At 40.7% G+C, this 13,602-nt stretch overlaps 1 protein-coding gene across 2 annotated transcripts in view; it reads right to left on the reverse strand.

Annotated features, from left to right (window-relative positions):
- Positions 1 to 12,566, reverse strand: part of ATXN3 (ataxin 3) — a 34,412-nt gene extending 21,846 nt beyond the window's left edge. For both annotated transcript variants that reach the window (XM_068991052.1, XM_068991053.1), the window contains exons 1-6: positions 12,532 to 12,566; positions 6,625 to 6,789; positions 6,352 to 6,396; positions 4,755 to 4,840; positions 4,267 to 4,333; positions 1,722 to 1,809 (exon numbers count right to left, since the gene is read on the reverse strand). In XM_068991052.1, coding sequence (XP_068847153.1) covers positions 1,722 to 1,809; positions 4,267 to 4,333; positions 4,755 to 4,840; positions 6,352 to 6,396; positions 6,625 to 6,789; positions 12,532 to 12,555 — 475 coding nt within the window. In that variant the 5' untranslated portion in view covers positions 12,556 to 12,566. The remainder of the gene's footprint in view (positions 1 to 1,721; positions 1,810 to 4,266; positions 4,334 to 4,754; positions 4,841 to 6,351; positions 6,397 to 6,624; positions 6,790 to 12,531) is intronic.
- Positions 12,567 to 13,602: the final 1,036 nt, after the last annotated feature.

The following is a 13,602-nucleotide window of genomic DNA, read 5'->3' on the forward strand; positions in this document are numbered from 1 at the left end:
ATTGAGGACTGAATACTGCCATTGGCAAATTGGAGGTCACTGGAGACACTAAGAGGGTTTTCAGGGACATGTTGGTTATCACAGTGTTACTGCAACAAGTTCACGCACAGGAGACCATACACTAGAGATGATTCTAAGGAGAAAGAAAAAATGGGAGACTGCGGGAGTTTCCTGGCATTGAAAGAAGTTTTTTCTTTTTAATCAATGGAGAGAAAGAGCTTACTTCTCTACAGTAGGAATAATAAGATAAAAGAGGGAACCCACATAGGAGAGTAGAGCAACGAAAGCAGAAGCGAAGGTCCTGACTACGTGGGAGGAGCCGAGATCAAGCCCCACAGTGGAGACACTGGACCTGGTTAAGAGCAGGGAACAGCTCACCTACTCTCATAGCCTGAAAGCACAGGAAGAGAGAGACTCAGGGTGATGATCTGCTGATAGAAGAACAAGGCTGTTCTCTTTTAACTGCTCCTGTTTTCACAGTAGAATATAAAGGACAGCCATAGGCTAGGAGTCAGGAACGGGGAGGGAATGCTGAGAGGTCTGAAGAAGCTCTGCAATCATCATCCTGGGAAGTGGTAGGTGAGCTTACTGCAAGAATGTGGTAGGGATATCAAGTAGCACTGAAGGCTCATTTGAAAGTTGTGATCCTAAATTTAAAGCAAAATTGATCATATTTTATACTGCATCTTTAACCATGCTCAACTGCCCTGATGGAGGAGGACTGGACAAGTCCAAGATTGGATTTTAACCAGGGTTGGGATTTTTGTCATAAAAGTATGATGGAGGGAGAAAGAGAAAGGAGCTGAGAAGCGCAACCGTGTGTTATAGCGATAATCACTGAATGATAATGAATTATAATGATGATTACAGAAAACAGGTGGAATAACATAGGAAGTAAGGACCTAAGGGGAATGTTTAGGCTTGTAATAGGGTTTAAAGAATTGTTACAAAGGAAAAAAAAAACAGAGAATATGGTATAAAGATAGGAGACAAAAGTCTAAGAATAGGACGCTTAGAATTAGAATCTGTAGGTGGTACAGTTATTAGTAATGGCAAGCAAGAGTGAAAAACAAATGATCTTTGAAAGAAGCAAGAGATTGGATTGGACTGATTTTTGATGTAGAAATCACCGAGAATGGTGAAAAGAGTTGAAGGAAAACCATTATAGTGAGTGAGATCCTAAATCTTCAGTGGAAAAAGAAGAAGATCAGACTTTCAAAGACTGCAAAAGAGAAAGGGGTAGACTTTACTCTAGTGATATATACTTCAAAGGAGCTGCAGTTTCTAGGAAAGAAGAGTGACCTAGAAGGGGTAAGGATGAACCAGAAGAATACCTGAGCCTCTCTTTGGCTCTGTGGTATGTGGGGTCTGGAAGACAAAAAAGCCGTAACATAGAAGGTCTGCAAAGGAATCAGCCTCATCAGGGGAGGGCCAGGTGTAAGCAAGAATGCCCAAAGAGCAGGATGATTCAAATCGCAGCCTAAAGCTTACCATATAAAACAAAGATTATTTCCCTGCTTCTGCCACAAAAGCACTATTGTTACACTTACTTCTAAACAGATGGTTTTATTTAGCTACACTTACTTCTAAGGAGAAGGTTTTATTTAGCCACACTCACTTCTATTGAGACAGTTCCTACACAGTTGGTATACTCACTTTTAGTGAGATAGTTTCATTTAGCTACTTCAAAAGATAACATAAAATGTTCAGTCTTTACTTACCTTCCTGTTGTAACTGAGCCAAGAAAAGTGCAAGGTATGTGTCTGATATTAATTCTGGACCCGTCAAAAGAGAATTCAAGTTGAACCACTGGAAAACAAATTGTCAGTATTTAAGTTAGTACACATTGTAATTAATAAGTTTCACATGCTATGAATTGATATACCCCCCATCTAAACTTAGTAAGACTGTTTAAACACTGAAAACATGTCAAATTAAGATTTTTAAAAAGTAATTAAATCATACAATTTTTAAAAACTGAAATAAAATGTTGCAATTTTATCACTATTAAATGTTTTAAAAGTTTGCTTTAAGCCATAAACTTTAAATCCCCCCTTCAAAAAAGAAAAGAAACTGATAGTATTTTAAAGCACCCTTATTATAGCCATAATTAAATCTTTTTCAAAGGAACAGTCCAACAAAACCCTAATCATATTATATTGATGTGGAAGAAAAATTACAACTACCAAGTTTTCCTACTGCCAATAATTTTAGTCAAAATATTTTAATTGTGAGAAAGCTAGACATTCCAGGAAGAGAATTTTTAATCGCCAACTCACTTTTAAAAGATCACTAAACCACTACTGCATATAATTAACATCATTTGTTCACTATTTCGTGGACATCCTAATTTACCCCACAAGACACAGTAGTTTCAGAAGTTACTGTCAGCATCATCACCAAATGCTTTATGTGAATTTTATCAGAGATGGTAATATTTTTCTCATTTTTTTTCTTTATACAGGGGCCTCAGACAAGAGTCTATAGTGAAAAATACAATTTTAATCAAAAATATAAATTAGAACCAAAGATGATAAGCCATAGTTTGACATTTCCAGCACGGCCATTCCTTTCTCCAGAGGATCTTCCCAACCCAGGGACTGAACCCAGGTCTCTTGCATGGCAGGTAGATTCTTTACCATCTGAGCTACCAGGGAAGTTTGTCTAGGATAATGAGTTTGTCTAAGATAATGTGAAATCTGTAAATTCAATTTTGAAGAACTAAAAATTTACAAAATTTCTCAAAATAATAATGTAAGTTTACATACAAATCAATACAAAGGAATTCCAGACTCTAAGACTTCAGATCTTGAAAGTGAAGAACAGCTGATCATATTTTTAAATATTTAAATAAAACTCCTAGGTTAAACACACTTGGGAGAGTTCTGCCTTGGTTTTTCCCAGAGTTGATTCCTACCTGCGTGGGTCTCTCCTGCACCAAACCACACTAACTTACTTGCTCTTTGCCACCCAAGAGGGACCATTTAAGATGAAGCTGCTTCTAAGCAGCAAACTTAAAATAGTAGGGCTTTCGTTTTAGAATTATCTTATATTGATTTAACTCAATGTACTCTTTCCTGATTTCCTTTTGTTTCATATTAGCTTATTAAAAAAAAAGATTTATTTAAGTGTACTTGAAATGTAGTAGACTGTAATATATTAAGTGTACAATTTGAAGTTTTAACGTATGTATATACCCATGAAACCATCACCACCACCAAGGGAGTGAACATTTTTGTCACTGCCAATTTTCCTGTGCCCCTTGTAATCATCATCCATTGTTCCATGCCTCCCTCATCCAGGCAATCACTGTCATTAAAGATTAGTTTACATTTTCTATGCTTTTACATAAATGGAACACTATAGTGAGCCCCTGGTGGCTCAGATGTTAAAGAGTCTGCCTGAAGTACGGGAAACCCAGGTTCGATCCCTGTGTTGGGAGATTCCCTGGAGAAGGAAATGGCAACCCACTCCAGTATTCTTGCCTGGAGAATCTCATGGACGGAGGAGCCTGGCAGGCCACAGTCCATGGGGTCGCAGAGAGTCAGACACAACTGAGCAACTTCACTTTCTTCTTTTCTTTTCTATGGAATATAGTATTTTGTGTCTAGTTTCTTTCACTCAGCATAATTAATTAGAGGTTCATCCACATTGTTGCATGTATCAATAATTCATTCTTTTTCATTACATTAATCTGTTTTCAGTAACCCTCTTTCAAAGAGTCAAAATTCTGAGAAAAAGGACATTAAAAGTTGTCAAAAATGATATTGGGTATACAAAGATCACTGGTAATTATTTTTAAAAATAACACTTTTGGTACTTTTCTTGATCTTATACAAGCCTTGCTCAATGCTCAAGACACATTCCATTTTTTTTTAATAGAAATGATTTATGTAGACACATGTATTACATGGCATTTTGGAATGTGAATAACCTTGTTAAGCTAAAGCAAACATGGCTGAAAATTTTTATTCATACCAGACACTATTTCAGGCTTTGTGACACTGCTATGCTTAACACAAACCTATGAAAAATAGAAGTTAGCTGACAGAACATCTTGGTCACATTAAAACTTACTTATGTTTAAATATGGCTGTCTTGTCTTAAACAGAGAATTTTACTTATGTCCTATCTATCTAGATTGTAACCAGGCCACAGGTACACATTACTGGTGTGTTTCTTCATCTTTAAGGCACCAATTCCTTACATTAGTTGCAAATGAGGTACAGAATGAGAAAAAAGACAGGCAAGGAGGAGAAGCGTTACCTGTTTTCCTAATTTTCTAACTGTAAACCAGTGTTCTTTATAGTTGCATATAAATGATCTTTCATTTCTAGAAACAGGAAAAAGCACATATGCAATATTAAGTTGAAATATTAGAATCATATTCGTTTAGTTTGTCAATTAGAAAATACTATACAAAACCTATGATGACTTAGGATTATATTTACAGTTTTAAGAATCACTGATTTTTAAAAAATTACAAAACAGCATAAATCTCTGTGGAGATCGGTGATGCCATACAGAAACAACAGCACCACACCCCATTCAAGGATCAGCTCTGCACTGCCACACATGGAGGGGTCAGGGAGGCTTGGGGGACAGATGTTCACAGACAGCCCCAAAAGGCAAACCAGGAAAACCTGAGGGGATAAAATGGGGAATATCACAACAAAAGCAGGCCAGGCTTATTTTTCCCCTTTAAGAAAGTATAAATTTAAAAATCAAATATAGGAAAAGCAAAATAATCTTACATGGGATCAATCCTGAGCCTCTGGTACTCTGGACTATTAAACAGGATTAGTTCTAAACCCCAAACTTTCAAGGCGTTGCTTATAACCTGTTAAAAAAAATTTTATTTTAATTCCAAATAAGTAGTGTTAAGCCACATTAGTTGTAGAAACAATTTTAGTTCATAGATAAATTTCCCCAGTAGGCTATGGGTTTTAGAGTGCATGTGCGTGTGTGTATGTGTGTGTGTGTGTGTGTGCACATGGATATATCACTATATGCACCAAATATCCATAACTAACAATATAGACATAACATTTAAAAGAGTACCTTTTACACTAAGTTTCTGGAATTGTATGAGAACCATACAATTCCTAGATAGAACTGCCTCCAAAATCTAGATGTATATTCTATCCAGAAGTGCTACTCTTAACACAAGTCCATTGCATTCATTTGGCTGCTGTGAGTTCTGCTTTAGAAAACTGACAGTCAACTTACTATACGGAATAGTGATAATTTTATGTCTATCAAAATGAATTATTTCTGAGGATTTAAACTGAAGTTTTCATCAATTCTAAACTTCTTTTATCGTGGGTTTGTGATTTGTAGGAAATCAAAAGATAAACCTGATTATTTCAAACCAAGAAAAAAACAAAAGGAAAAATTTTGAAAATTCACCACCTACCCTCCAAGGTACCCAACAAAGCAGCACGTGAGCCAGGCATGAGTATGGACAAACAGTGAATAATCTGCACTGGGCAAGTGTGCATTGGTGCCCAGAGCAGCACCGCACAAACAGGAAACGGCGCGCGCTGAGCCCATTCAGGGCCCTGCTCCGGGCCCGGCAGCAGCTGTTACCTGTAACCACCCACAGTGAAGCCCTGGCTGCAAATGCTGGTGACCGAGGAGTCCAGGAGGACTGAACAGGGTAACACATACAGAGATATCTGCAGGTCCCCCAGGAGAGCTTCTGAAGAACTCTGGATCCACCTCATAGGTGTTAGGAATGGAACCAAAGAGCCACAGATGAAAGAATCAGTCTCACGAGTATCATATATATATTCACCCACAGAATTCAAGGGGAGCGATAAGTTCACAAAAAGGGAAAAGATGAAAGCTGCAGACCATAATGAAGGAATCCAATCCTGGTAGGCTGATTTAAATGCAAGGTTAGCAAAGGGTTCCCCTCTGTCCATGGGATTTCCCAGGCAAGAATACTGGAGTGGGTTGTCATTTCCTTCTCCAGGAGATCTTCCTGACCCAGGGAGCAAAACTGCGTCTCCTTCATTGGCAGGCGGATTCTCTACTGCTGATCCATGAGGGAAGCCTTCGAAATACTGTGACTTACTGGAATTACACTTATTAGCACACAGATTCAAATTAACAACCTCCTTTGAAAAAGGCCTTCTCTAAAATGAAGAATCTACTGTCCTAATTTTCATGTGTAGCTATATAGAAAACTAGTATTCTAAAGGATAATCTTATACTCTTATACTCAACCTACTGGAGGAACTTCTGAAGGTCACATCAATAGGTGACTTTGAAAGGCTGTGAAAAGCATATCCTGAGTTTACTGCCTGGGATATAAACAACACTTAGCACATGCTTGTGACTACTTACTTGAATAGAGAAAAAGCCACTGTCATCCATATTTCCAGAAGGCTGCTGTTGAATTTGGAGAGGTGGTTGGGGCAGAGATTGAGGGTGGGGAGAGAAGGGCAAAGTGTCATTAGTGTGTGCATTTAAAATAACATCTTGTGCATTCCCGTCTACAAAGCCGAGAGCTGGGTTATAATTAACAAGTCAGATCCCCATTGGAAGAGCAGCTCATCCCTTTCTAAACAGTACCCACGTTTTTTAAGAAGCGTGATTTAGTGAGTTTAAAATTGGTACCTGCAAAAATGTGCGATAGTCTTCACTAGTAACTCCTCCTTCCGCCATTCTCATCCTCTCTTCCTCATCTAGCTGATGTGCAATTGAAGACAATTCCACAGGGCTGAAGTATTCTCCTTGTAGTAGGTTATTCAAGCAGTGTTGAGCACAAAGTGAGCCTTCTTGCTAATATTTCCAAAAGAAAAAATTCAAATGTGATTTGTAAAACAGATTTGTACAGTATCTTCTCCAAAGATATGCAATCATTAACTTCCTAACACAGCCAAACCAAACATTTTTAGCTTTAGAAAGCATGAATAACCCAGGTATGGGCATTTTCATTTGCTAACATTTATTTTACAATTCTACCACTAATGAAACTATAATTATATGATCAGTTATATGGTCAAAACTTAATGATTTATATTAAACAAAAATCATCTATATAAAATCTCATATTTTACTAAAAATTACTCTACAATAAACATTTAGCCTCCCTCATTTTTAGTAGCTAAAATAACTTCACTTTTGGAGATTCCATGGTAAATTACTAATGCTGAAAAGAACATTTACTCCCTAGAACATGTGTTCTTTCAACAAGATTTAAATGGTCGTTCATGGGATGTTTATGTACTCCATTTAATGAGTACATTTAAATGTTCTTTCATGGAATTTCAAATCCATGAACAGATGAATTTCAAGAACTGACACAGTAAGACAAATTCTGTTCCATGTTTATGGAGACTTGTAGCTACAAAAATGAGGTTCTTTTAAAGAAAGATAAGGCACACACTGTGGTGTAATGAGCAATACTGTCCACAAAATCATGCTTGGAGCTCACTTCTAGACAAGGCAGCAAGGAGACCGCATCCCAGCTTGGGTCTCCAAGGCATCACTGGCTTCCTGTTATGGGGGTGGGAAGAATACAACTTTCTACAAGCCCCAGGGTCTTCAGGCACTGGGCAACTGGCTTTCTCACCCTGCTGGCACCCAAACCTAAACCCAGGCTACCTTCAACTAAGTAGCCTGAGTATCACCCGTCTCCCCTCAACAATGCTGCTCTCCTGTTTCCCTATAAGAAGGGAGACTCATGGGTAGATGAGGTCCCTCCCTGTGCACCCAGCACCGGGCTGACTCCAAGGGATGATGACAGTTGGGAGAATACCTTCTCCTGCTAATAACCCTGATGCTCTAAGTTATCCATTTCCCTAGAAAAGTCTATTCTTTAACCCAGCCTGTCTGACATCCTGCGATTTGTTCTGAGCTATGTCTCACAACAGATCCCCAAAGACCAAAACCATGCAAGACACATCTTTTTCCTGATTTCATTTTCTGGGAACAAAATTCAGGAATGCAGCATCAAGACAATCTGGGTGTGAGCTAGGGGGCTGAGACAAGTTTATCTTCTTATTTTGGTGCTGAATACACAGCTTGAACTTAGCGAAGGCACTACCTACCCCTCAAATCATGGCTACAATGGCGAGAAGAGTACTTGTCTGCACCTTTTTCCTTCAGCTGTATTTCTACTACCAGAAGGCACCTCCCACCAAATAATATGTGAGTTGGAGGGAAAGACCCTGATGCTGGGAAAGATTGAAGGTGGGAGGAGAAGGGGATGACAGAGGATGAGATGGCTGGATGGCATCACCGACTCATGGACATGAGTATAACTACACTCCAGGAGTTGGTGATGGACAGGGAGGTCTGCTGTGCTGCAGTCCATGGGGTTGCAAAGAGTCAGACACGACTGAGTGACTGAACTGAACAGATGTCTTACTTATACTCTAATCAAAAATGGGCAAGACAAGCAAGTACTCACAAGAGGATAGCCAATGGATTAAAAAACACAAAAGGGGGCTCACCTTCATTTAACTATGAGAGGAATGCATATTAATGTTAACAGTATGTTATTACTACACACTCCAGAATGACTAAAATGTTGGAGAGGATTAAAGACATCAAAACTGTTTCACACTACTGACGAAAGTGTAAATTAGTGTAACCACTTTGGAAAACTATCTGGAGTATCTACCACAGCTTGCTGCTGCTGCTGCTGCTAAGTCACTTCAGTCGTGTCCGACTCTGTGCGACCCCATAGATGGTAGCCCACCAGGCTCCACCGTCCCCGGGATTCTCCAGGCAAGAACACTGGAGTGGGTTGCCATTTCCTTCTCCAGTGCATGAAAGTGAAAAGTCAAAGTGAAGTCACTCAGTCGTGTCTGACTCTTAGCGACCCCATGGACTGCGGCCCACCAGGCTCCTCCATCCATGGGATTTGCCAGGCAAGAGTACTGGAGTTAACATATACCAACCCTATAATCTAGTAATTCCATCATTAGGTACATAGCATAAGCAACAGAAATGCATACAGATGTACATCAAAAGACATATATAACAATGTTTACAGATGCATTATTTGTACTGGCCCCCAAACTGGAAACTACCCAAATGCTCCTCACAGTCCAGTGGCTAAAATGTGTGATATTCACAAAGAAATACTATATAACATACTATGTAACAATGAGTTGCTCAGTTGCCACCCGATTCTTTGTAACCCCATGGATTGTAGCCTCCCAGGCTCCTCAGTCTGTGGAATTCTCCCAGGCAAGAATACTGGAGTGGGTTGCCATTTCCTACTCCAGGGGATCTTCCTGACCCACGGATTGAACCTGGGTCTACCTGCATTGCAGGCAGATTTTTTACCATATAAGCCATCAAGGAAGCCCTATTATATTGGCCACCAAACTGGAAACTACTCAAAGGCTCCTCCCAGAAGTATGGCTAAATTGTGTTACATTCACAAAGAAATACTATATAACAACATACTATGCAACAGAAAATTGACTATATACTAGTGAGTTAACTACAACTACCTGCAACAAAATGGGTAACTCAATCAGTATTAAACACAGTTCAGTTCAGTCTCGTGTTGGACTCTTTGCAACCCCATGAATCGCAGCACACACAAGACAGACTCAAAAGAGTATACTCTATATGATTCCATTTACAAAATCTCAAAACAGACAAAACTGATTAATTGATGATGTTAGAAATCAGGATAGAGATTATCCTTGCAGGGGTGGAGGGAGACTTGGTATCCTGGAAGAAGACACAGGGGGCTTACAGGATGCAGGTAAATGGTCTATTACTTGATGTAAGTATTATTTACACAACGTGTCCATTTCATGAGAATTCACTGAGCTGTATTCTTATGATCTGGGTGCCCCTACACGAGTTATCCTTAATAAAAAATTCAAATAACAACAAAAAGTCTCTATTAAGATAGGCTATTTCACTTCAAGAGCTACCTAATACAGTGACCAGATACCGCAAACAGCAGAGGTAGGATTCAAACCCAGGCAGAGTTTGTACTATTAACACTTCCTTAAGCCACTTATTTGGAACTTGCTGAATCTTAAACCTCAAATAGCCTGAAGATGGATAGGAAAGAGCAGTCTCTCTCACACACACACAACAAAAACATCATGAATGTCATAAGGTCAACACTCAGCATCTTTCCAGTATTTTCACTAATCTTAAATATAATCCCAACAAGTTTGGTTATCATTCTCAGTTGTAAATGCATAAAAGTATCAATTCAGATGGCAAAATAATAACCTCACCAAGAGCAGTCAGCAATAGAAGTGATCATGACAGAAAGCAGGTACCAGAACCAAAAAAAAAAAAATTGAAACAACAACAGCAAAAAACCAGTACTAGGTGGCCATGAAGCATTAAGGGTTTAAGTTAGGGACTGGCAAACTCTAGCCCATGGGCCATATTCACTCTGCCCCAGTAGCTAAGAATGATTTTCACATTTTTAGATGCTTGGGAAAGCATACAGTTACACACACACACACACACACACACATGAATATGTGAGAATATAAATGACTCGCAAAGTCTAAAATATTTACAGAAAACCTGTTTATATAAACAGCACCATATCATCTTAGATGCTCAAGGAACACTCTTGATTCATTCAGATATTTATTGAACACCTACTATGTGCCAGATACTGGGGCTATATCAATAAACAACTCTTGAGTTTACATTTCAACTTATTAAAGGGCACTTCAACTTATTAAAGGGCCACTTATTAAAGTGACAACTCTGAAAATGGGGAAATCAGAACTCCAAGAGGAAGTGGCTGCAAAATTCTCTGCAGGCAGACATCCCTACATGCACAGATTCCTATCGGCCACAGTTGGTTCTCTGGCTCTCCAAATCCAGGACCTGGAGTTAAATACATGAGGTGCAGGGGAAGGGAGTGCTCTGGAAAATGTCATATTGATTGAAACATCCCCAAAATGGCCTCTGTAGAAGATGGGCAACAGGTCCGTGGTTATAGGTGCTTTCCTTACCTCTGAAACATCCCTGTAGAACTTGGGTCTTCATTTGCTAAGTACATGTAAGGTGATGAGGGTAAATGTGTTCTTGAAAAGTCTTTAAATCTATATTCAGGCTGATAATTCAGAGTGACTGCTCTAAGTGGATTTTCATTAGGCTAGTGTCCAACTTCTTCTGATCCCATGATTAAGTGGTTACCCTCACTGCAATCTATCTAAACTAGGTACCAATGAATATTGTTTTTTTTTTGCATGGTCCTCAAAAAGTGATGTGGAAAAATTTAAAGTTTTCAATGTGAAACATCTGGTCCTACACCAAATCTTCTGAAATTAGTCATAAAAATATGTCCACTCAATGTTCTTTTTATCCAATCTCCTTAGCCAAGCAACTAAATTTCTCTTGTCTAGGATTCAGATATGTCAGCCAACTGAAAAGATTAGTGATAACCAAACACTGAGTCCTTCCTCATCCACGAAAAAAAAAAAAAATCTGAAATGTTTTCTATAAAGAAAAGCATTCCATAACAATTTGTTTGAATTTATACTGCACTTCCTTTGTCTCTGATTGCTTTGATTGCTGTGTGTGTGCATTTTAAAATGGATATATAAGTATTTAACAAAACACACCCCCTTTGCTCCTACTAAATAACAGCCTCAGCAGCAACTCATTCCAAACATGAAACTATTATGAAATAAGATATGTGTTTAAGCCGACCTGAGGAAGGTTTCATTCACACTCAAATGAAATGGTAATTGTATGCGAAAAAAGACGAGTTTATCCACATGCCACAAACATTAATCTTCAAGTGCATAGTCATGGAAGAATCAAAGCACAATGGGCTAGGCAGACAACAACAACATTATTCCTGCCCATCCTTAATACCTAACAAGAAAGCTGGCGCTCTGATCCGGAAAGATGCCACTACCGAAAGAAACGAAACCCAAACACCTCGTAACAGAAACTCTTGTGACGACTTCCCAGTGCAGAGGCGCACCGGGTTCCCTGCTTCACTTCGCTGAAGTGTCACGCCCTCCATGGGACGAGCCAAGGTCCCTGCCTCGAGAGGCTTACGGACCCAGTGCAGGACAAGGATCTAAGGGTATGGGAGATTCCAATATAGAACGGAGAAGCCCAGAGAAGGAAAAGTTAATTCTTCCAAGGACTAGGACTGGCAGAGTGGGGTGGAATTGGGAAGGATAGAGGGAGATGTCCGAGAGGTGACTAGCTAGGATGTGGGGAGACGGAGAGAGGGGGACAGGAGAAGAAATTTCACGGAAAGTGGAGGGAAGCGCAGAAGCCATCTCCTCTCTCGTGCCCGGAGGCGCCCCCGGCCCGGCCCTTATCCCGTCCCGGCTTCCTAAACATCCCCGGACCGGGTCTCCTCCGGATCCTCCGGCACGGGCCTTGGGGTGCAATGGGGACAGGGGTGAAGCTCCCCTCGCGGGGAAGCTCCTCCCGCCCGGCGAGATCTGGATGGGGGCCTCTCGGGCCCCACCCAGCTCCCCGGGAGGCGGCGTTTCCGCGCCCCACGCCCGCCACCGCGCCGTGGACAGCTCCCCACCGAACGTGGACACTCACTTTTTCGTGGAAGATGGACTCCATGTTTATTTGTCTGGAGCCAACGGCCCCGGCGCCGAACCACCCCCCTCCAGCTCCGCCCCCGGCCCCACCCCTCCGCCCCGCCCCGCCCCCCCGCGGTCTGCCCTGCCCACGTGCCTCACGTAGCCCAATAATCCCCGAGAATGCGAGTCACGTGGAGAGACGAGGCGTGAACGCTGGAGCGGTAAATGAGGGGCACGTGACCTTCGTAGCGCATCCTAGCATCCCTGGGTTAGCCCCTCAAGCTGAGGAGTGCTGCAGCGCCTCCTGCCGTATGGAGGATCATCTCCCCTTCCCACTCATTTTGATGGATTCTTAAGCTTCTAGGGATATGTTTTGAATAAGGATCACTGAGGTTCTATGTTCTTTTTGTTTTCTACTTTTACTTTGTGTTTGTATTGTCTTTTTTAAATCATATTTGCTTACGGTAATTTAGTATCTTTCTCCTCCCCCACAGAAATTTTCATTGCATCCCTCAACACTGACCACGTGTGTGAAAATGAGAGTTATTATTTACATAGGATTTACTGGCAGGTGGGCACTCTTGGAGGTGCTTTGCATATGTTAAGAAATTTAATACAGCAAACTTTGATGGAGGCATTATTATCCCTATTTTACACACGGGGAAAGTGAGTCATGAAGATAGAACAGCACAACTAGAAAGTCCAGACACCTTGTTACTAGATGTAAGTGTTCTGGCCCAAAGTGGAAGCATAAATTGAGGGAGGTGAAAAGCCCGGTACAGTGGTGGAGGAAGCTTGAAGGAGCAGGATAGGCGCAGGTCTTGCATCCTGAAACCAGGTTAAGGAGGGTGTGCTTTTTTATTTTTTTTTTAATCTTCTTGGCACACTGGCATGGAGGACCTTAGTTCCCAGGTGAAGGATTGAACCCAAGTCGCCTACATTGGAAGCATGGAGTCTTAACCAATAGACTGCCAAGGAAGCCCTAGGAAGGTGTTCTTTTTACAGGCAATGGGGAGCTATGGAAAGATTTTACAAGGAGGTGAGACAGACGCAGATGTGTGTTTTAGTGATCAGTTTGGCGGAAGCA

This window comes from Capricornis sumatraensis, chromosome 19 (assembly GCF_032405125.1).
Source record: "Capricornis sumatraensis isolate serow.1 chromosome 19, serow.2, whole genome shotgun sequence".
Lineage (NCBI taxonomy): Eukaryota > Metazoa > Chordata > Mammalia > Artiodactyla > Bovidae > Capricornis > Capricornis sumatraensis.